Source organism: Dromaius novaehollandiae, chromosome 17 (assembly GCF_036370855.1).
Source record: "Dromaius novaehollandiae isolate bDroNov1 chromosome 17, bDroNov1.hap1, whole genome shotgun sequence".
Classification (NCBI taxonomy): Eukaryota; Metazoa; Chordata; class Aves; order Casuariiformes; family Dromaiidae; genus Dromaius; species Dromaius novaehollandiae.
The window spans coordinates 11,479,573-11,502,472 of record NC_088114.1 but is presented as its reverse complement, the minus strand read 5'-3'; the positions used below and the strand labels follow the sequence as shown (position 1 = coordinate 11,502,472).

Genomic DNA, 22,900 nt, shown 5'->3' with positions numbered 1-22,900 from the left:
GGGCCTTAAAGGCGCCGCGAGCGCCGAAAGAGGCCGCGCGTGGCAGTTGCCTCCGCACCGTCCCCTCCCCCTGGGCGGCCGTTAACGGTCGCGCGCTGCGGTAACGCTCCGCCGTGGGAGCCGGCGGAGAAGCAGGGGCAGGCGGCGCTTGGGCAGGAGGCCGGTTTATTGGTACAGCGCAGTACATAAATATATACACAGTATATATCGCGGGCTATGCGCGTCGTGCGGACGCGGAGCGCGCCCGCCCGCCCGGGAGCCGCGGCCTGGAGCGGCGCTGCGCGGAGCGGGGCGCGGGCCGGCGAGCGGGCTCCCCCGGGGCTGCCCCGGCGCCGTCCTCGGCCCCCGGGCGGTGCGGGAGCCCGGAGCCTGACTTCATGCCGTTCACCGGGGAGAAGGGGGCAATGGTGAACGGTACAATGGGTCGCAAGTTTAAAAGGAAGAGAGCAGTTGCAACCCTTCTGTTCTTCTTTCTTTGTCTTTTTCTTTCGCATAATGTCGCGCAGCGTGTGCAGAGAGCTGAGGTGAGGCTTGTGCCTTGTCGGAACGGCGTCTGGATGGACCTGTCTGCTGGAAATAGTGAGTGGTACGAGACCAATCAGTGCAGTAATGAGCAACCTATATCGGGAACCAAAGTTAATAAGAACGTGTGGAGCAATAGGGCAGTGTCCAGCACTGAAACCTAGCACCTTGGAAGGAAGGAGGCACATTGCCTATTTACAAAACAGTATAAAATTCTAACGCATACTAGTGGTACAACATAAACCAGGAGTAGAGCTGTGACAGGGTACAAGCATTCACCATTGCAACCGTGGTGAAGTGGCCCTGACAACATAGCCACACGTCTGAATTTCTCCATAGGCAGTCAGTGTCCTTAAAAATCCCTGGCTGAGGGTGACGAAGGCATCTCGGTGGGATCCTTCCTCCGAGGCCAGCGTCTGGAACAGCAAATGGAATGCTGCTGTGAGCAATGTAAACATAGGAAATACCACCAGGTCAGTTTAACGTGATAGGGTCCGAGTTAATTAGGAAAGCCTGATCCCATTCCAGGCTTGCTCAAGGTCTTTTGGGATGCTGTTGCTGAAAGAGCCTGGCCATGTTAGGGGCTTAGCGGCTGCTCTGTCTGTAGAGAACACGCTGGACACTTTATTTTGATAGCAACTGAAGCTGGGGCTGCTGGGACTGGAGAGGAGCAGCCTTTGTCACTTGCTGTGACAGACACCAGTTGTGTCAGGTGCTGAGCCTTAAAGGAAGCCAGGAGTGGCAGTGGGAACCCTGTGTCTGTGTGGCTGCTGGAGATAAGGGAGATGAGAGGGAAATGTGGAGGACACGAGCGTCCCCCTCTTCATCTGAAGGAGTTGGAGGAAGGTGTGCAGCCGAAGAAGTCCTGGCTGATCTGGCGTGGGTAGCCATCCAGCACTTTAACCTGGACTGGGTCAAATTTCCAGTAATCTTGGCCTCTCAGGAAATAGGCAAAACCTGTGGAGAGGAGATAAAGGGTTAGGAAGGACAAGGCCCACACAGCTCAGAGCTCTTTCCTAGCATTTTGTTTTGCTGATGCACCACAGCACATGGGATGTGGAGTACTAAAAGAGAGTCTGGATTCAGGTGAAATGAATCTAGCAGCATCTTCAGCCTTTTCCAGGTTTGTGACTTCCACTATCCTTTCCTGTTGTTTAGTTTTGATGGAAGAGCAATCAGGATGGATTTTATTTCACATATCGAGGGGTTTTAAATATGCTATTCCAGTGCAATTGCCTGGCTCTGGAAGGGCAGTGGGCGTTTAGGACCTCAACAGGACCAATGGCAGGGAGCTTGTGAAGACTTGCTAAAGAGTATCTGCTACTGCAGGGAAATTTCTGTGGAATTTAGGTCATTGCTGGAAGCACCAGTGAGCTATTCCACCATGTCCTTTAGGAGGGGAGAGGGAGTCACACAGCTGTCATGCCAAGCACCCTGGCTGTCCCCAGTGTTTCTGTGGCACTGCAATGCTGCTCTGAGAGGACTAGCTAATACTGACAGCAGCCTGCTCGTTCAGGACAGCTGCCTAGGCTGAAATGTGGGCAGTGGTTCTGGTGCCATCTCATCCCTTCCTCTGTTGGAAGGGGTAGCAGCTGGGTAGGACTCCGCGACTGTTTCATTGTGAGAAGTTTGAATTCCCTCTATCAGATGCCTAATTGTTAACTAATTTTTGAAATTAATAATAATAAGGCTTGCTACTTGAATGAGAGAAGCCTCAGTTCCCTACCCACTGGAGGGAGCTGGCTTGCTCTCTATACATGGTATAGCACGTGCAATGGCTGGAAAGTGTCCATTGTTATTGAGCATCTAAATCTGCTCAGTTCTTCCATCTGGGAAGCAAGATCAGCCTGAAAGCCCACCCCAGAGCAGGCTTCGTCCCTGCTGGCACTGACCAAACTCATCCTGGAAAGCAGCATCAATTTCCTGAGGGACGCCGCGCCAGTCAGCCATGGTCCGAGGGTAGATGTTGTCCACCTGGCGGGTATGAGGGTTGAAGCGCCAGTAGTTGCCTCCACTGAAGATGTAGATCTTGTTCTTCTCAGCCCCCCACACCAAAGCTGCCCGGACAGGGGTAGCGGGGAGGCCCAGCTCCACAATAGGGGTGGGGCCAGAAACCCGTCTTTCACCTTCGTAAATCCAGTATTGAGAGTCTGGTGAGGGGACAGAGAAGGGAGACAAAGCTTAGAAACTCTTTAGTGTCTGATAACTCAGCAGTAAGTTGTGGAACTGGAGGTGATGCCTTGGCAGAGCTCCCAGGGAAAGGTGTTCATGAGAAGGGAAAAACCCCACCACTGTCGTGGACACTGTCACCGACAGGTACTTGAAGCCCTAGGAGCGCAAGGAGCTGAATTCCCACCTCTGTCCAACCCAGAGGGTGTCAGTGGGTGGGATGAGGAAGACTGCTTTAGCACCTGTCTTTTCTCTATTTGTAGAAGTTATAATAGAAGATTTGGCTTTGCATTTGTGCTGTCCAGCTGCCCAGCCTGTTCTCTCATAGGGTTATCACTGTGGAGAGCTGTCCGCACATATGGAAAGACATGTTTCGCTCGAGCTGCTCCAGTCAGCTGGATCTGGCTGTAGTTTTCAAGTAGGCATTTGGGCAATGGATCAAAGCCCTGCGCTTTGCGTTTGTTCTGGTTTTGTTGAGGGAGAATCAGAACCCGTTGCTGGATAAAGCAATTTACAAAGCTGTGGAGATTGACAGGGTGAAGGTTGATTCCTGTGACATCTATGCTGTGAAGGCTGGGGCTGCCAGGTGGGGGGAAAGAAGAAAAATGGGTCATGCTCCAGCTGGAGAGGGGGCATATTCCTTGTATGCCAAACCTGTGCATAGGATAGAGTGGGAGGGACCAGCACTTACCATCCAAGCCCTGCTCTTAGAGGAGAACATATGTGGGCATGCACAGGCATAAGGGGGGCATGTTACTCTAAAGGAGCGAGCTACATAAACCAGCAAGAGGTTGCCAAACTGAAAGAGAGACTGGAAACATATTTCCAGTATAGATTAAAATGGCTGTAATTACCCTACAGCATGTAATACTTTTCCCTTATCTCATTTTAACTCACGGTAGGAGCCTGCCAAATTTAGCACTGTAAAACCTTGTCTGCAGGTCAGGTGCTAAGTAATCTGCTTATGCAGTAACACTGCCTGCAGAGCTACTTGGTGCATTTTTGGATACTTGGTCTCACGATGTACAGATGGGGCGTGCATGCACAGGGCAGCCGGGTAGCTATGTAATCCTGCATCCTCTCTATTAAATTTACACAGGAAAGAGCATTAAAGAAAACAGTGAAGCTGAAACAGGGACTATTGCTGGTTTGGGGCTCCAGAAATGGACAGGAGGAGGTTTGGCTCCTCCATGAGTGATTGGTTTTTAACCTCTGCAGTGGCTGGAGATTGCCTGGCTCTTCACACAGGCTCCCTGTAGGCTACTTCAGCCTTGGGGTAATGTGTCCAGGCCCCTGAGGAGTAGGAAAGATGGTGTCCCTCTCCTGAGCAAGACCTCTGGGGTACAGGCTCAGGAGATGTGACAACCTGTCAAACTATGTCTGGGGCCTCTTTCTTGCACAGTGCTTCCCAGGGTAGCTGGGTGCAGATGCCTGGAGCTTTTGGAGTGTCTAATAGTGGTGTTGGTTCCCATCTTCCCTCAGCCTGGGGCTGTTGGAGGTACAATGGCCAATGCTCATCTGCTCCTTGCAGAGGACTCTGTTGCAGGAAAGATTTTCTATTCCCGCAGCTGAACCAACAGGGTCATGAAAATCCATTCCGTAAAGCATCAGAGTGCATTTTGAACTGTACATCCTGGGTAAGTCCTTGGATGGATGGAGGTGCTGTCGCAGGGTGGCTAGAGACCAGGTGGGTTGCCCCCATGGCAATCCAGACTGTTTTAGCAATCGTACAGATCAGGGTCTGCCTCTGCTCCGTACCAGCCCGGAACTGGAACAGGACCCTGCCATATGGGGGGATCTGGGCTATAAGAGGAGCTGACCAGGCCCAGCTCTGACCCGTTTGACTAGGATGGGCAGGAATCAGGAGTAACTTGGTGGATGCACCATGCAGAGGAGAGGTCAAGACCACACTGATGGAAAAGTGGGAATAATCTATCAACTCTGGGAAGAAGGTGGATTTCCAGCACTTTTTTTCTGTGGTACCTGAGCCGATCACTAATTCTTGGTGACTGAGGATGACAATGAACCTGCCTTTTTCTTCTTCCTGCTTCCATCCCCAAGGGAGAGCAAGCATTTCTTTCATCCTCCACTGCCAGCAGCATTGCCAGGGTAGAGGCTCGAAGAAAACAACTGCTCTTTTTCCAGAGGAGGAAAATATCCTAGCTGTGTCTAAAATAAGTGACTCCTCTCTTCCCTCTCAGTATCTGCTAAAACGTTTAAACAGAGAAGGAAAAGAATACGAAGGATCATCGGTGTCCAGAAGGCTTCTTCTCCTGGGAACTTGTTGGTTCCTGAATACCCCTCAATAAAGAAGATGCCTTTCCAAGCCCTCTGATCCCCATCCAGGTCTTACCTTGGAAAAACCAGATATTGCCCAGAGGGTCCTCGAAGGCGGCATCGATGGAGCTTGGGATCCCCTGCCAGTGACGAGAGGCCAGAGCTGGGTAGCCGGCCTGCAGTTTCCCAGCTCGCAGTCGCCACACAAAGCGGGACTTGAAGAAGAACAGCTCCCCCCGGATGGTGGACACGGCATCGAAATCTGTGTTACAGGCGTCGGGCTGCACAGACTGCCAAAGCACAGCCTGGTCAGGCGTCTGGGCTCACAGGAGCCCCCCTCGCCCAGCTGAGTTCAGCTGACAGGACATCCCTGTGTCCGGGCCTCTCCTTCCCACCTCTCTGACCAGCCTAGCGCTGAGTCCATAGAAAGGCTGTGCATCCTGCCAGTGTCTTATCAGCAAAAGCTGCTGCCACCCTCTGCTCCTGGCAGCAGTGGCTTTTCCTAAACTCTGTTTAAATCCAGCCCATTCCTTAGTGACACTGCTTAGAGGAAGACATCTCAGGCATGACTAGGCTGAAGGAGGTTTAAACAGCAGGATCCCCATCCTCTGTGATTTACAGCACTCCCTGCAGGAGTGGCCTAGGCAAACAGCTCCACGGCTGCAAAACTCCGTGGGTCCCTAAAGCAGGTGTCCTGGTTTCAGCCAGGTTTTGGTTGGACAAGTGCTGCCCAAAGATCCCCTCCCAGCACATCCCAACTCTAGCTGGCAGTGGGGTCTGGCCTGGGCAAGGTCTGGCTGACTGGCAGTTTGTATGGGATACCCAGGCTCAGCTCTGCCTGAGCTTAGCAGTATGGACAGAAAACACAGGCATAAAACCATATGTAAGCCTGCTCCTACTCTCACGGTGAGGACAGTCTCAGCAGCTGGGAACAAGCCAAAGTGGTCATGGTGTTAGAAGAAGACAAAGGCAAGCTGTTCACTCACCTCCACGTTGGTGATCTCATTTGTTTCAAGGTCTGGCTGGGGTGGCTCTGCTGGCTGGGTTGGGGTTGGGTCGGGATCAAGTTTGGGTTTCCCGTAGAGGTACTGGATACCTTGTTTATCGTCCTCACTCAGGCTGAGTGGGTAGCGGAAAATGTAGAAAGGAGACATCAGCGACTTGGAGACAGCCGTGTGCTGCAGACCTAGGACGTGGCCAAACTCATGAGCAGCCACTTGGAGGAGGTCAGTGCCTAAAAAGGGAAGAGATGGGAGATGCTTTTACCTGCCTGTATGAGATGGGCATCAGTGAAGGAAAACTCTGAGATTAGTACTTGCTAATGACTTGCCACACAGACAGCAGAGGGAGCTCATTTATTTCTTGTGCGAGGACTGTAGCAAGAAGGTGGCATTTAAAAATAAATCCATAAACATTCTTCCAAAGTCAAGGCCTGGCCTTTCTTCATCAGACTTAAGCAGATGTGTGGGAGATCGTATTTTAGGAATACATGACCTGAAAGCATCTACAAAAGGAGAGGGGGAAGAAGGGAATTTCAGTATGTAAAATATGTAATTTGGCAGATGTTATTTAGCTTCCAATGGATCCTTTTTGAAGCTGTTAAATTTTAGGGAAAGCTGGAAAAGAGGCATAAAAGGCAGCAAAGCTTGTGAGCAGAGGCCAGAGGCTGTCTGTTGACAAGTTCCAGCATATTCATTCACTTGGCTTCAACCAGAAATCCTCCAAGCTGCAGCCCAAGTGATGAGAAGGGCAGGGATATGAGTCAGCTAATCTTGCCACTCCAAGCAGGATATCCCTGCTGGCTCCAGGGAAGCAGGTCACTTCTCAGCACAGGGACTGGGGGGATGCTGTTGGGAATAACGCCTGGGAAGGGCAGAGGGGAAGGTAAGCCCCTGTCTTCCTCTGCTGGTTAATGTTACGTCGAAGTGATGAATTTCCACAGCACTGACACAATTAAATCGACCACATCTAGGTCGTCTGAGAATGTGGGATTTCTACGTCAGTGATTTATTACAAACTTTCAAGACACTTCTGTTTAGCTTGGCAGGCTCCTCTCTCGATGCTTTCCAGTGTTGGCAGCTCTGCTGTGCTATTGTCAGATTCTCCAGGGGAGCTGAACAACAGCGCGCCTGGAAGAGCTGTGCCCAGGAGGTCCCCCCCTTGGAGTCCCCTTTCGTGCCTGCCTCTGGGGTGACCCCAAGGCACACCTTACCCCTCCTTGTAGCTCTGCTCTTCCTTCTGTAAAATGGGGCTAAGGATTTCCCTGTCTCACTGAGTGCTGAGACAAGGATTAGCCTGTGTTTATATTATAAAGCTCTTTTCAGCATATTAAATGGCAATTAGCTGCAAAGAGCTTTTACTACATTTATTTGTGGAAGACACGGAGGCGGGAAAAGGCTGCAGAATAGGGCTGGATTCTGATGGGAACTGGCATGCATTTTGGCAGTTCCAGGTTTGCCTCCAACACTGTCCTTGTGGGAGAACCGAGGAAATTCTTCAAGAACAAAGGCAGCCCCAACGGGGGGTGAAAGCTGGCAGAGCCTCCCCTTCCCAAAGTGGCAGAAATGCTTCTGCCAGACTGTCAGAAAGATCAGGTGCTTCATGATTCTTGTGTTGAGTCAGCATGAGGGGGGTTGAAGACGTGACATTCCTGTCCCCCATGCAGAGGGTCTGACCTGGCATAGAACGGAGCTGGGGGGGGCCTATCTGAGCCTTGAATGTTGATATGAACAAAATGTTTGGGAAACCCCAGAGGGGCAGGGGTTTATGTCAGGTTACGTGGTTGTTTCTTGTTCCCTGTAGATTAACAGGGAAGGAGGAGGAGGGATTGACCTGGGTGAATTTGGGTGGGTCTTGCAGAAGTGGATGCTTTGGGCACTGATCCAGGTGTTTCCAGGCAGTAGTGCAGTATCTCATGAGATACGGTGACGCCAGGCCCTGAGTGCCCAAGCAGAAAGCTACCAGCCTGGATCTATTATTAGCAGGGGGAAAAAAAACAAGTAATTTTTGATTTGATGTGGTGGTGTTTATGGTCAGAGCATTCCCAGGCCACAGTGACAGAACCGAAGCCTGGTGGTTTCCCTTTATGGACTTGTTCAAGGAGAAAAGACTTTGCAGGCAGGCAGTGTACAGTGTATGCAGGGACTGAGACTGAGGCCTGACTGCTGCACTGTCCTTTGCAAGATGGTTGCGTTACCTGGTGCCTGAGCCTTCGTTTTCCTTCATCCTTTCCCTCTTTTATTTCTAATAGCTCCTATCAGTGCTGGGTGCAATTCCTGTATGGCAGGGCATGTGGCTGAGCAGAGGAGCAGTCTCTCCTGTTCCTCTTTTGCTCCCCCCACATAGGCCCACTGGGAAATCAGGGTCCTTGTGCTGGATACAGGTTTTGCTGCAGCTGAAAGGTGATGAGGAAAGACTGAATACAAGTGGGCTTGCAGGCAGTGGGAGGGACACATACCACCTAAAAATGACTGTTGCCTTTGAGTTTTACAGGGGCCCTGTTTACACCTCAGTTAAATCATTTCTAAGTGCACTGATACCCATCTTCGAGTGTCCACAGCTCCCTCTGAAACAGTACCGTACCCAGGTTGTTCCCAATAGTCCAGGTCTCATCATAGTCAAAATGGACGTCTCCCTCCCGATGGGTCTTGGGGAAGAACGCATGTGCCAGGATCCCTCCAGGCCCATCAAAAGGCAGGTTATCTCCATGCCAGTACCTGCAGGGAAAACACATCACACCTCAGACAGTGTTGTACCTCAGATGAACAGCATCATATGGCCCAACATGCAAAGCCACCATCGCTCCTGTTGCGAGCTCATCCCAACAGTCAGGATCGATTGCTTTGAGTTCTTCAGGTTGCCACTCATCTGGTTCTGCACTGGGGGACTGAGGAGGCAGAACTCCGTCACACAAAGCCCTGGGGAGCTTTTATGTTTTTCTCATGGAGGTTTCTCTCCTCCCCTGTTCAGCTTTTGGCGCAAGGCTGACCGTGGAGCCTAAATAATTAAGGAAGTGATTGCTTGAGCCAAGATTAAGTCAGCATAGCTGAATGGCAGGGGGATGTGGAGGGGCAGCCAGCGGAGAACACAGACAAATCCTCAGGTCCTCACTCAAGCCAAGCCTGCTGCTGACTGATGAAGGAAGCCCATGAGAGATGTGACCACTTCAGAAAGCTGAGGGAGGCACAAGCAGCTACACAGAATGCAAATCACATCACTACTTGGACAGTCTCCACTGCCTTTATTAGCTATGTGCAAACAGCAGCGGAGGGAAGTTTTGCCCCCGAGCCTATTTTGCCAAAAGTGAATTTTAGGCTGGGAGCCAAGATTCATTTAACTAAGAAACTATATTTGTCTTGGGGCAGACATTTAGCTCGTTCAGTCAAGGGACAGGATGGAGGACCCAAAGATGGTAAGTCAGGACAAGACTTAGGAAAACAACTTTAAGGCAGAGAAACATAAACGTACCAGGAAAATTAACGAACAATTAGTAATGGTGCTGCGTGCAGCCCGCATGGAATGGCTGCACTTTCACCAAGCAGCCCTCAACTGACAAAATCCCAAAGTCGGAAAGTGGAAACATGAGCTTCCATTTAAGTGCCTAAATTGTATGCTGACAGTTCATTCTGCTCTTGTAAAAGCCTAGGGATCTTGCTTGTAGGGCTGCTGCTCACCTTGTGAAGTCGATGATGATGTCAGCCCGGCCCTCCTGCACCTCGGTGAAGGTCAGCGGGGTCACATCACTCCACACTTTCAAAGCTTCCTCGATGGTCTGTCTCACTTTAGCTTTTACGAGTTGCCATGGGAACCTGATAATCCTGAAAGGCAACAGGCACTGGATGAAGATAGGCACTGCTGTCATGAAGACATTAGATGTAGGATCAGTGGCATTAGGCTAGCCATTCTCTGTTAGCACCAAAACATCTCCAATCCATAGAGGCTCTGTTCCAGCACCCTCTTCCAAGAAAAATGTGCAGCAGATAAATCCCATCAGTGTTGAACCCTTCTTGCTGGTGGGCCCAGAGGTAAGTTCTCCAGATCAGTCCTTTGAACAGCCACTATTGGCCTGGCCTGATGTGAAGGTAACTGTGCCCACCAGCACTGCAGTCGTCACTGCTGAGGGGACCCACAAAGGTGCCAAGGTCCTGGATGGAAAGGTGGCCCCTTATATTAGCAGGTACTGTGATGCCAGGAACTGAATCCTCTCTACTGTCTGCAAAAACAGTGGAGGAGGGAGTCTGCAGCAAAATATGCTGGTCACCCTGCCCTTTCGGTGGCTCTGATATCAAGTCATAATTTCATCTAGTGGTCTCTTATGGATGGAGCTGCTGTCTCTGTTATGACCTGGCTAGATAGTGACTGTGAGAGATCACAGCGCTCCCATCGTGACGGGGCTGTCACCCCCTTGTCATTGTGCAATTTTTTGCATTTTTCACTAGAAACCTTGTGATAGCCATTTCTGGAGAATTTTGTGGAAGACCTGTGTTTCTCTGACGTGAAGTGCTGCAGCATTTCCCAGGCCTGGGCCTTGTGAGTCCATGCCCACAGAGGTACATGGGAATGGTGTGATGTGATTTTTCCTTCTGAAATTATGCTGTAAAGGCATTTTTTGCCCCTGGAGACCTGGGCTTGCTCAGAGCAGCTGATGCCTCTTGTATGCTCCTAAAACATAACCAGACTGTAAGGGCTGCTGCGGAGGGAGTTTTCATTCCCTTCAGTTAACAATGTTGGTGTGTGTTCATCTCAGCTGTATTTCTTTCTTTAACATTGTTGACCAAAGGAAAAAGCCTTTCTGTTACCTATAGCCTTCCAAGGCTGTGAGGAAAGAGTCTCCTGCACTTAATTAAATACAAGATGATTGAAATGCTGTCAAAGAACATACGAGTGTGCTCACTTCTCCACTCTTGCCCCTGTGGGCAACTAGAAAAACACAGGACAGCCCTTCCTTAAGCTTGTACAGCAGATTCACAACGTGTGAAAATGTGTGGGGTGATTTGGGCAAAACTTTACACTTCGGTTGTGTTTATGGGAACGTCAGTAACAGCAGAATAAAAAGGGCTTTTTAAAATAAACTGTGAGGTGAGCTCACAGACTGTTGGCTGTGGTGGGCCAAGGCGCAGCAGGAGTGGGCGTTGGTGGAGGTGAGGCCCTGCATGTGTCAGGGGTTTGATGTGGGGAAGTAAGCATATGTTTGTGGGGTGCTGATGGGTGGCATTTATGTGGGGCTGGCCAGGGGTGACACGAGAGCTGTGCAGACCGTGTTTGGACAGGGGGTGGGTGAGCAGCTGTGTTTATGGGAACACGTGTGTGAGGGGATGCGGAGACACTGGTACAACCGCACTGATGTATCGGTGTGTGGCTGCCCTGTCCCCAGGCTGGCGCTGCCGCATTTGAGGGCTGCCCTCCGGGTTTTATGGGCATGTCACGGGGAAGCACAGCATGCTGTGTTCCAGGTAACCTTGGACTTTGGAGCTTTGGAGAGGGATAACCAAACCAGCCTAACTCCCCTTTCGGGCCTCTCTTACTTGTAGGTGAGATCGGTCTTGTCCCAGCGCCCCCCTGAGAGGACGAACCGCTTCTGCCGGTTCCGCCCGCTCTGGCCATCCAGCAGCGTGGGGAGATCCGGCACGCCGCACCGGGGCGGGTTCCAGCCTGTCACCTGCTCCTCTGCACCCACGGGGAAGCCCTTGGGCACACCAGTCCCCACAGCGTTCACCAAGGAAGAAAGCCAGGGACTCTGCTCCTTCCAGGTGTGGTGTTTTCGAGACACATCCTGAAAGAGAAAAGAAAAGGCGTTACTTCAGTGTCTGGGATGAGAACTCCTGATGCAGAGTGGCAGATGTTTCTCCACAGCAGTCCTGCAGTGGTGAGTTCCATGTCTCTCTGGGGCCATCCCACCCTGCTGTGGGGCACACCCGCTCCCCACAAAGATCTTCTGTTCCCTGCCTCTGGTGGTGGCCCTTCCCTGGGCTCTGCCGCTCCCAGGCCTGTGTACACCTGGGAGGCGGTATGTAAGGCCATGGCATTCCCTGAGCACTGGTTTATTTTTGATCCACTCTTCCTTGGCAGCTGGCCGGCAGGAAATGCTTTTGCAAATTGTGGATGAGAACCAGACCCTCCAAAAAAGAAATAAGTCACTAGGGAGTAAACTCTCCCCCTTTGCCCTGCGTCCTTTTAACCTCTATTCCACCCTGGCCCTGGGTAGGGAAAATGTTAATGGGAAGAAGCCATTAGCCGCCCCAGCACCCAGTTGTATGCCCCATTCTCCCTCCCATGGCATCCCCTTGCTCTCCTGGCGTGGTGAACAGTCCCTCAGTATGGCTAGGACACAAGGTAAGCTGGAGAGCGGGACACATGGATCTGGGGGATGGCTTAGAGCCGGGTCACAGGGCACAGGGCAGCAGTGACTTTCCCCTGGAGCCCCTACCACTGTCTTAGGTCATTGAATCTCAAGGAGGGGGTGTGCAGAACCCTGTCCCCTCACCTCACTCTGCCTGTGACTGTACTTGGGGGATAGGACTGCCTGGGCTGTCCCACACAATTAAAAAGGCAGAGTTCCTCTTGGCAGCTAAATAGCTTCAAGGTACTGGCTTGTACTGGCTTCCCACTTGACAGCAGGGTTATGGGGCATAGGGCTGCCACGATGCGTGACCCAAACTAAATTCACAATCTGCCGTGAGGCATGTGGGGTGAGAGGGTGTGTAGGCCCCTGAGTAACCAGGCTGCACAAGACAGAGGTCCAAGTGCAGAATTTGTCACCTAATTCTGTGCAGCCAAGTTTAAAGGTGTTTGAGCACGAGGAGGAGTCAAGATGCAGAGTGACGCATCTTTATCCAGACAGATGGGCTCCCATCCAACAGGGCTCCAGAGAGATGACCTGGGACCCCTTCCGGGGGTCTCTGTCCCTGCAAAGGGCTCCATTTTCCAGGCCAGTTTTCCTTCCTGCCTTGCCAGGGATGTGAAGGTCAGGCTAGCATGATGCCAGCACTGCCATGATGCCGTGTAATCTGCATGTTGCCATTGCTCTGTTCCCCTACAATAAGCCCATTCATGCGGGCAGGAATGAAGTGTGAAGCCCTTGGCATTAATTCTGCTATCGGGCTCCTGTCTCTGTAATGGCCCTGGGCCTTTGAGCAATGCATGGATGGACACAAGAACCAGGCAGGTTCATGGTGAATGCTGGAGCCCTGCCAAGTTGGAGATACCTGTGTTTCCAAGCGGAGCTCTTTGAGAGCTGCCTGGCACCCTGCCTGGGCTGGCAGCTAATGGCTGCAAGAGACAAATGGCAGGAGAAGCTGATAAGGTTCATGTCCTGGCCAGCATCTTGCTCTCAGCTCTGATGAGACACTGCTGAGTGCACAATGGCAGCTGGGCTTGCTGATGCTTTTCACTGAAGTCCAGTCTGAAGAGGCTTTCTGGTCCTCACTACACACTCACTAGCATGAATCCCAGGAGCACTTGCCACCACCTGAAGCAGGACCTGCCACTCTGGGGACATCAGGTAATAAATGTGTCTGGATTCCCAGGAGCAGGAGATGCTGGCCAGCCACACCAAGGCACATGAGGAGCAGGAGTGGAGGTGGATCCTGGGGAGAGCCCTGGCTGTGGAGCTCGAGGCATTGTGAAGCCCTCAAGGAACTGCTCAGGTAGGCAAGTGGGCTGGAGCTGACCCAGATGGGCTCACTCCTGGCTTTTTGTCTCAGCTATGCCAGGAACATCCCCCTGGGTGGCTGGAGGGCCTGACAGGTCTCCCAGAAAGGCCTGTTATTGGCTTCATGGCTGGGGACGCTGACACAAGTTTGGGACCATCATCATCCTCTGAGCTGGGGCAGAGAGGGGAGAAATTGCCTGTTTCCTTCTTACTTGGAGCCCATGTTCAGGGGCAGGAGGAAGGTAAGTTTTGTCTCTCATCTTTAGTGAACTAGAGGCCACTGGCATGAGTCCCAACTTTCAGCTGTCCAAACCCCATTTTCCGTTGGGCAGGACCCTCCCTGCTCCCGCCTGCCTGCGCTCTGCCATGACCCTGGCCCTGTGAAGGGGGGTGCAGACTGGCCCTGCAAATGGCTCTGGGTGGAGGCAGGAGGTTAGATCTGCCCGCCTGCCCCAGGTGCTCGCTGTGCCCTTGGACAAACAGTTGGTAGGGCAGCAAGTCTCTCCCTGTCGTCACTGTACCGGCATTAGTACGATGGCAGGAAAGGGCTGAAAAATGCCACCACAGGCACAGCCGGCAAAGGGAAGTGTGACAGGCAGAAACCACTGCCAAACAATGCTCTGGAGACGTATCAGGCTGGAGATTTCAGCCTCCTTGGCAGGACACACCTCACTGCGGTCACTTCCCAAGGCTTAGATAACGTTAAGGTTGCATCCTACCCACCCAGTGCAGAGGCCACTCCTCTGGGGGGGGGGGGGGGGGGGGACGTGGGAGAGATCTGGCTTTGTTCTCTGGAGCCAAGCTGTGGTCTGAAGCCCTGACTGCTTGCTTAGCGGGTGGCAGCTCCCCAGCGGCCCCCCACCTGCCCTCCCTCCAGGAGCAGCACTAGGACTGTGCTGCTGCTGAAACAAGCAAGTGCAAACCTGCGAAGGGAGGCGGGGGAAGGCACTGGCTGCTGGGCAACCCCTGGGGTGTCCCCACTCTTCCCATGCTGACACTGGAGGGGAAAAGATAACCAAAGACCAAAATCGAAGGGAGGTCCCTGCAACCCAGGGAAGGTGTTCAGACCAGCTGGGTGCGGAGCTGGGTTAGTGTATAGGGAAAGCACCTACAGGGGAGAAGGGGAACTGGACAAACAAGGCAAGAGAGCCTGTTTCACCCCCCAGCAATCCCTTGTGCCCAGCTGGGGGGAAATGAGTGACTCCAGAAATCTGCCAGCCTCTCTGCTGAAGCATCGCTGTACCCCAGCCCATGAGAACCCTTCCCAGGATGCATGGGCCTGGCTCTGAGCCTCTGGCTAAGGCTGTGTACAGGCAATCGCACTGCGCTTCATGGTATGGCCTACAGTCAGAGATGGCTGCTGTGTGTGGGAACAGGCAGCTTTTAGCTACAGGAAAAGGCCTGGGCTTTGCAATAGAGACTGAGCAGCTCAACATCTGCACAAAGTCTCTGCATAAGCGCAGAGAGAGTGCTTGTCTGCCGGGCCTAAAACCATGGATAGAGGGCAGTGAGGACAGTGGAGGAGTAGAGCTGTACACAAACAGGGCCGTGCTGCAGACTGGCCACAGCCCCTTGCAAAGAAAGCACTGCTTCCTAGCAGCCTTGTGACCAAAATGCTGATGAGGAACAGGAGGGAAAGGAAGAATCCCATGGGAGAGCAGAAACCACAATGGAGATGCAGACTGCCTGCTCGGTTTCCTCCAGTTTTATCAGCCCTCAAGTGCTGTGACACAACAGACATCACTTCTGGGTCTGCTGGGGCCAGATGAACACTGGCCAAGCTCCCCAGGAAGTGTCCCAGCCATCCTGAGGAGCGAGGAGCATCTTCAACCGCATTGTGTTGGGCAGCACTCGCCCTACAGAGCCTCCCAGGAGAAGAAGCAGCCAGAGCAGCACAGATACAATGGAGCATCGGCAACATGGTGTATAAAAAGCCTCAAAAGCAAAGCTGCTGTCTGGCGCTGGCAGTCCCAGTGCTCCTCTCTGCCTGGGTCCATCCTCTGTTGCCTGCCCTGCACTTACACCTGTCTCCAGTGTCACACCTAATTACCTCCATGACCGGGCTTTGGCCTGCTCCTGCAGCATGGACATGAAGGGAAACCCCACTTCTTGGCAGATGGGAGTGACCAGGCCAGTTACTACTGCAACATGAATCCCATCAGTCTTGGATACCTCCCCTTTCATTGGGGCCTTCCTTTTCTGCTAAGGGATGAGCTAATGGGCTCTTCTCCCACCTCCCTGTCCCTTTTGCTGCTGGTTTTCCATTTCTCCCTGCTTTCTCCTGCTGTTACCCAGTGTGTTTGATGAGGCCCTGGTATTTGCTGCCTGTTTGACTAGTCAGAAGGACCCACAGACTACTGAAATATTTTCCTCCCACCTATTTGCCTGCACCTCAGAGCACTCTTTCCCTTAGCTCAGTGCATGGTGAAGGAGAGCACAGATGCTTTCCCCCGCACTTTGCAAGATAGTTTCATCGCCCCATCCCTGGCCACTGTCTTGTGGCTTTGCCCTTTGGGGGCTCTGCACCCCTTTCTCCCTTAACAAATTGCAATATTCTTGACTGAGATCAGCACTGTTTTTCTGATGCACAGAGTGCTGTGCCTGGTTGTTTGCCCAGTCTGCCTCTCAGCCCAGCACAGATTTGCAGGTTTGGATTTCAAAGTGTGGCTACAGCCTCTAGTTAGCAGTAAGACTGGAACAAGCTCTGCTCCAGTCTGGGAGAGTGGAGACAGGTTACATCCCAGCAGTGCAGCGCTGCATGACCTTGGAAGGTGCTGATGCCGCAGCTGACATTTCAGGGCAGAGATGATACATTTTTGGTCTGGCTGGACCCCTGAGCTGAGCATGCTCCTAATCAATAGTAGTATTAGTGGAAATGGGAAACTCAGTGGAAACAATGCATAAACAAAGTCACCACATTTATTGATCGTACTCCCCACCCCTACCCTGAACAGGGCAGAGTCTCCCAATCCCTCTGACTGTGAACTCTTTGCTTACACAGAATGCTGTTGCAACAGGACTGGCTTCTTCCTGCTGGGCTACAGTCTGGTCCCACTGTACTCAGAGCCAGAGGAGATGCAAAGGTCAAGGCCAGCCTTTGGCCAAATGAGGCTAGACGGGAGGTACTGCAGGTCCTGGTGTTGCATGCACAGTTGGACGTTCCTTTCCACTCACTTCCCATACTCCGTGCACCATCAAGCACTACCTCCTGGGGCTTGACGGTTTGTTTCCGGATTATTTGGTGGTAGTTGTTATTGGCAACAAAAAAAGGAAAATGTTTATTTTTCCTAAGCAACGTGGAACATGAAACATTGTGGACTGCAAATGTTTGTGGCCACAGACAGAATGAAAAGGCCTAGGCTCTGATGTAACAAGGGAAAGCAAATGGATAAACACTGCCGGCCTATTTTTATTATCAGACAGTTTAATTGTGAGACAGTTTGTGAGTCTAGTCCATCAATGGCACCACAACCAAGCTGCTGGTGTCACCCAAGCAACAGTTTGCCAGAAACAGGAGTACTTACAAAGCAAGCTCCTGGATATGCCCCTGGGAAAGCAAAAGGTTTCAAGAACCCTTAATCTGATGACCTAGAAATCCCCTTGAAACCAAGAAACCACTCTGGGATGCAGCACACTCCAGCCAGAGGAGGAAGGGGGTTGAGGATTCTTGTTCATTGTGTATTTACATCCAAGTTAAGGTGAGCAATGAGCTATCAGCACCCAGCTCAAGGAGAACAGCCAGGACATCTGCTGAGTACAGCTATCTGGCACAGTGCAGCCCTCTCCAAAGCTGTGGGGGGATGTTCTACCTTCAGGGAGTATATCCTTCTCAGATGTTCAAGCTGCAATTTCTAAACTTATAGGACAAGCACTTCCCCCTGCCCAGTCTCCTGGCGAGGTCTGCTGCGGTCCAGGGTCTTGGTCTGTGGGGTTTGCCTGATTTTCAGAGCCAGTTCTGTAGCAGATGCCCCGGGGAGAGTCAGTGAAGACCCTCAGGCTGCTGGAAAGTTAGGAAGAAAAAACAAGGCACTGTACTAGGGTGGCTCAACTTTGCTCTCAATATGCAACAGCTTTAGCAGCTTTGTCCTGAAAGACACACTGGTTACACCCCTGTGTGGTCTTTTCAGTGCAGGACACCATGGAGAGAAAGAATATGTCCTATTACTGAGCTAACTAACAGTGAACCTGCATGTACATGCTGCCCCGGCAGAATCAGGATGAGCGGAAAGCCCAAGCTGACAAGCCCAGCAGCCTCTACATACAGCAACAGTCTGAAAACTACTACTCAGTCTGAACCTGACCTCCTCTCTGTCCTGGACAGAGCGCAGCTCTCCCATGGGTTCTCCAGGGAATCTCCTCTGGATGCCTCTTCTCCCATCTGTTCCTCACTTCAGGGTGGCTGCGGCGCTCACAGCACACTAGGAATGCTTCCACTTTAAACGTCTTGAAACTTGAACCAAACCCAATCTGAAATTCGTCCAAAGCTTGCAAATGCTCTGACAGCTCATGCTTATTCTTCGCATTTCCACACACCTCCAGAATCAGGCAGGACCTACATCTAAGAGGAACATTTCTACTTGTTACACTTTCCATCCCCTTCTTGGACTGCTAGAGCACAAATAACCCTTCTCAGCTGTTCTTGTCCAGGCAGAAACCCTACTGTGAGATGACGATTCCTCCCTTCTGCCCAAATCGCACCAAGAGGAGGAGGTTTGGTCACCCTGTGTTATTTCTGTCTGCCCTGGGGGTCTTATCTGCATCAGGATCTCAGTGAACCTCTAGACTTGTCTGTGCCCCTCAGGGAACCCCTGCAGCGGAGAATTCTGCCCGACAGCCAGGTGCTGACTCAGCTTCCATTCATGCCACAGGCTGAGCCTGCCCCCAGTGTAGGAACATCCAAGAGCCCTTCATTTACTTGTCTGCTGTGCTTGGGGATTAGTATGGAAGAGCTGACAGTGTCACTGATGTGAAAAGTCTCTGCGGGACAATTTATACAAGATTCTTTTCAAACAACAGATCTAGACAGCACACCCAGCCTCTGCTGAGCCCCACGAGTTACGGTGCTAGGGCAGGATGCACATGGGGGGAGCGAGCAAAGTGCAGTGTGAGCTGGAGTGGGGGCTCTTCCCCCAAGCACTTCTCTTCTCCCTCCTCTTTTCTGCCTTTCCAGTCGTCTTTGTTGGCTGTATGCTCCGAGTCTGCCACACTGCAGGGGGTGCATGGGTGCGTTGCATGTGAAAGTGCACACACAACAAACCTGCTGGAGAATAACTGCTTACATGTGTCTCGAGTCTCTCCCGGAGCAGAGGATAAACATGCCTAAAATTACCCTAACACTCATTGCAGTATTTAAATAGCCAAACCAAACAGTGCAAATGAAACCCTTCCTGCAAGAGCTGCCCGAGCCCTGAGTGAGGCAGGCGAGTCCCCACCAGCCTCCCCCCAGCTCCTCTCAGCCAGCAGGGAAGACCAGTGCAGCGCAGCGCCTTCCAGGTGGGAACCTGCTGGGTTTGGGGAGAGAGCTGCAGGATGGGGCTCCTGAAGGATTATGCTGGCAGCTGGGAAGGTGCACACCACTTCTCTATGGATAGATAGTTTCCCAGGAAAATGGACTGACTTTGATTTCCCAGGGGAGCCAAAAGTAATGCAGGAATTCAGTGTGTGCCCGTGCACTGCCCTGAGGACTGCAGATCTTTTGTTCTCAGGTTTTACAGTGGACACCAGAGACAGCCTGTATTCTGCTCTCAGTTTTCTCTTTTTTTCTTTAGGTGTTAATGTAAAAGTGAAGGAGATCTAAGAGCTTCACTCCAAAGAACTCCAGCTCCTCCTGTAACTTCCCCTGTGTAGCCTGGCTTTGAAATGAATCTTAGCCCTTGATTCCCTCCCCCATCCGCCAAGCTAATGCTGTTGTGATTTGTTACTGGAGCACCTAATAGCCCCAGGCATGGTCCAGCATCCCTCTGTGCTGTATAGTGCAGTCTTTGCCCACCCCATCTACTAGCACAGAGCTTGAGGAAGTCACCATCCTGTAGCCTGTAAGCATGTGGGTCTCTCTTCCCAGCTCAGCCCCTTGGCTCCTTTCTCATTTATCACCTGGCAGCAAAAGGTGCACAGAAAGGAAAATAGCCAGAGTTAGACATATGGAAACATCTCTTTGTGCAGAGAGACTAAAAATAGCAAGGAGAAATGAACATGTGATGGCATTGCAGAGGTCTCTCAGAGGGTAGAAAGCTTGTGTATGAGGGAGGCAGATACCCAGTTACGTGGGCAGCAGCAACCCAAGGGCCACTGCAAACTCAGCGATCCCACTCGGCCACTCTGCACTGACATGCTCACCCTGGCCGGGGAGAGGAGTGGGGCTCATTACTGCCAGCTTACATGCTTGTTTTATGTGAGGGCAAATTCTGTGATGCTGGCTTCCCTGTTCACCTCAGGGGCACCCGAATGACCTTCAGGAGCCTTGACACTAGATCAGAAACATGTAGCCAAAAAGGCATCTGTTTGGGTTGGAGAGAACTGCCCTTTGAAAGGATGGGAAAGCATCGGTCCGTTTCAAGCCCACACAATGCAGCCACCATCTCTGGAGAGACTGAGTGAAATGCTTTGATTTTTAACCATGAGCTCCACATGGCTGGTCAAATGCACCAGCACAAGATGTCCCTGAGTAAAACACAGAGTGGCTCCAACCAGGAGAAAAGTATTAGCACTCAGGGTTCAGAGCATTAGCCTGGAGTGAAAAACCATCCCTGAGCAGCAGACTGCCAACTGGGGGACCTTCTTCAGGAGTGTGGTCTTGGATTAGATGGACCAGGAGCCTGAGCAGACCTCGGTCCCTGCATTAACTGCATTTTGGTATATTCCCCTCCGTTCAAGGGGCACTGGCCAAGACAGATCAGCCTCAGCAACCTCTGCATTCAGTCAGCAGCTGCAGACACAGGCAAACGGATGTGAACAGTGCAAGTCTCAGCTGCACCAGACCGAAGTTCACACAAGGTGTGAAAACCTAGACCTGGCTGTCCCTTTCCCTCAGGATCGTGCACAGGTCCATGCTGGCAGCACGACTAGGACCAGAGGCTGTGCAAGTCCCTCCAGGAACAGTGATTTCTGAGCTCGCATGCGGCGGTGTGTGAGGCACCCTGCCAGCCCAGCAGTCTCCAGCATTGTGCAGCTGGAGCTCTGTCCTCTTTACATGCCACCCAGCCCACGACTTGCTAAATTTAGATCTGGGTGAAATCCGCAGAGTGGTGTCATAACTGGGGTGCAGAGCACCTGGCGTGAGCGTGTGGCTTCACCTTCCAGAGGCACAGCAGAGCTAAGTGCAGTGACATTTTGTTTGGAAAAATGCAAGCACTTTGGGGGCCAAGGCTGCTCTACGCCAGGTCCCAGCCCACAGCATATTTAGCAGCCAAGTTAGAAAGTACTCAGATGACAGAGCCGATAATAAAACCATCGACAGAACCTGAACTAATCCCCTTGGGCTGCTACTGGGCATTCGCTCGGTCATTATTTTACGGCACACTAGCAAAGTGCATGTATATAATACCCCAATTACGCATGCACACATTCCCGGCACAAGGAGCTCTCTGTCTTTCCAGTCCCCCCAATCTCTCACACACCGCTGCTCTTCTCCGGCAGCAGCAGTGCCTGCTGCTCGCAGCCCCATCCCAGGTGCTAGGATCTGGCAGGCATGTGCGGGAAGAAAGCCCTGCTGCTCCCCTCCTGCCTGCACCTTTTATTCATCCATTTAGTCTCCTCTCCCCACAACACTTCTCGCTTTCATGTGGAATTGCCAGCACAGCGTGTGGGATGCGTTATTAGCAGGCAGCGAGTGCTCTGCTGCCTTTAAAGGAAGGGGGGGATCCCTTGTCCTCTTGTAAACTCTCATTGTCCCGGTCCTCGCCTGCTAGTTTGTTTTTCCCCTTCCCTCACTCCCCAAAAGGGAACACATTTATAAAACCTACCCCGGCACACCAAAACGTCACCGTCCCACGGAGCCGTGCGTGCCGCCTCGGGCGGACAAAGCTGCCCGGGGCGCGGAGGTGTCGGGGCCGGGGCGCCGGCGCCCCGGGGCCTTGGCCGGGCCGAGGCTGCCCCGCAGCGCATCGCTGCCCGCGCCGGCGCCCCAGGGCGGCTCGGGGGCGTGTGGTCCCCCGGGGCAGGCAGGTGCCCCCCTCGGGGAGCGGCGCAGGGGGCTGGGGGCGGCGGGAGCGGGGAGAGGGCAGCGCCCGGCCGCGGCTGGGGGAGGGCGGCGGGGGGGCGCGGGCGCCCGGCGCTGCAGCCCGGCCCGGCCCGGCCCGCGGCGCGCCGCGACTCACCGGCTTGTGGCGGCGGGCGGGCGCGGCGGGCGCGCAGTGCAGCAGGGCGGCGGCGAGCAGCGCGGCGGCGGGCAGCGGCGGCCGGGCCATGCCGGGGCGGCGCGGCGCGGCGGTCGGGGGCCGGGCGGCGGCGGGCGCGGACATGGGGCGGCGGGGGTCCCGCAGCGCCTTTTATCCCCCGCGGCCGCCTGCCCTCCCCCGCGCCTCCCTCCCGCTCCCGCTCCTGCCTTTTGTTCTCCCCTCGTCGAGTTACAGTTTTACGGGCTGAGGGGACACGGCCCGGCGGCATCACGGGCGGAGCCGCGGCGGGCGGGGGGTCCCGCCCCGCCGCCCCGGCCCCGCGGGCTCCCCGCCCCGCCGGGGCCCAGCGTCGGCGGGCGGCGCTGGGGAGCCGCGCCGCGGCCGGCCGGGGCGGGGCGGGGCAGGGCAGGGCAGCGCCGGCCCGGGGCAGCCCCGGGGAGCGGCGGCCGCCCTCCGTCCGGCCCGGCGCCGCAGGTGGGGGCCGCTGGCCCCGGCGCCCACGGGCGGGTCGGACCCTGAGACGCACCGCCGCAGCCTTCGTCGTCTCGGGGGTCCCGTGCCCCCAGCGAGGCGCTGGCGCGAGCTCGGTGGCTGACCTGGCCGTGGCACGAGGCCTCGGTGGCCCGTCCAGGCTTGGCACGAGGCCTGAGCGGCAGGCCCAGCTTAGGCGCAAAGCCTCGGTGGCTGAGGCGGTGTCAGCACGAGGTCCCGGTGGCTCACCCGGCACTGGGGGGCCTGCGGCTGGCCCCATGCTGCCCCTGCATCGCCTGCCGCTGGCTGCTGCGGGACAGTCCCCAGAGGGGGTTTCCAGTACTATCTCCTTGTCTCCATCACACAGTGGGTCCATTTGCTCTTTGGGATTATGCAGGCCTTTCTTCTTCCAGCTGCAAGTTTGTGTGTCACTTGCTGTCTACACAGCTGACCCCCCACTGGTCCCTTTTTGTGC

At 53.5% G+C, this 22,900-nt stretch overlaps 1 protein-coding gene and 1 long non-coding RNA gene across 4 annotated transcripts in view; one reads left to right on the top strand and one right to left on the bottom strand.

Annotated features, from left to right (window-relative positions):
* Window positions 1-34: 34 nt before the first annotated feature.
* Window positions 35-22,900, top strand: part of LOC135330215 (uncharacterized) — a 37,330-nt gene continuing 14,464 nt past the window's right edge. For 2 of the 3 annotated variants that reach the window (XR_010392075.1, XR_010392073.1), the window contains exons 1-4: window positions 89-171; window positions 10,407-10,517; window positions 11,499-11,833; window positions 13,494-13,613. This is a non-coding gene — a long non-coding RNA (uncharacterized LOC135330215). Of the gene's footprint in view, window positions 172-10,406; window positions 10,518-11,498; window positions 11,834-13,493; window positions 13,614-22,900 lie in introns of all 3 variants that reach the window. The other variant, XR_010392074.1, reaches the window with a different exon arrangement.
* MMP11 (matrix metallopeptidase 11) lies at window positions 149-22,239 on the bottom strand. Its single transcript, XM_064522173.1, has 8 exons — window positions 21,934-22,239; window positions 11,493-11,740; window positions 9,642-9,785; window positions 8,551-8,684; window positions 5,955-6,202; window positions 5,045-5,258; window positions 2,415-2,672; window positions 149-1,479 (listed from the first exon to the last, which is right to left on the bottom strand). The coding sequence occupies exons 1-8, from the start codon at window positions 22,075-22,077 to the stop codon at window positions 1,346-1,348; spliced, it is 1,524 nt and encodes a 507-aa protein (XP_064378243.1). The 5' UTR covers window positions 22,078-22,239; the 3' UTR covers window positions 149-1,345.

Coding starts and splice junctions, on each gene's coding strand:
- MMP11 (XM_064522173.1), bottom strand. CDS start 22,077: ATGTCCGCGCCCGCCGCCGCCCGGCCCCCGACCGCCGCGCCGCGCCGC. Junction 11,741..21,933: donor CCGCCCGCCGCCACAAGCCG/GTGAGTCGCGGC, acceptor TTTCTCTTTCAG/GATGTGTCTCGAAAACACCA. Junction 9,786..11,492: donor AAGACCGATCTCACCTACAA/GTAAGAGAGGCC, acceptor GTTGCCTTTCAG/GATTATCAGGTTCCCATGGC.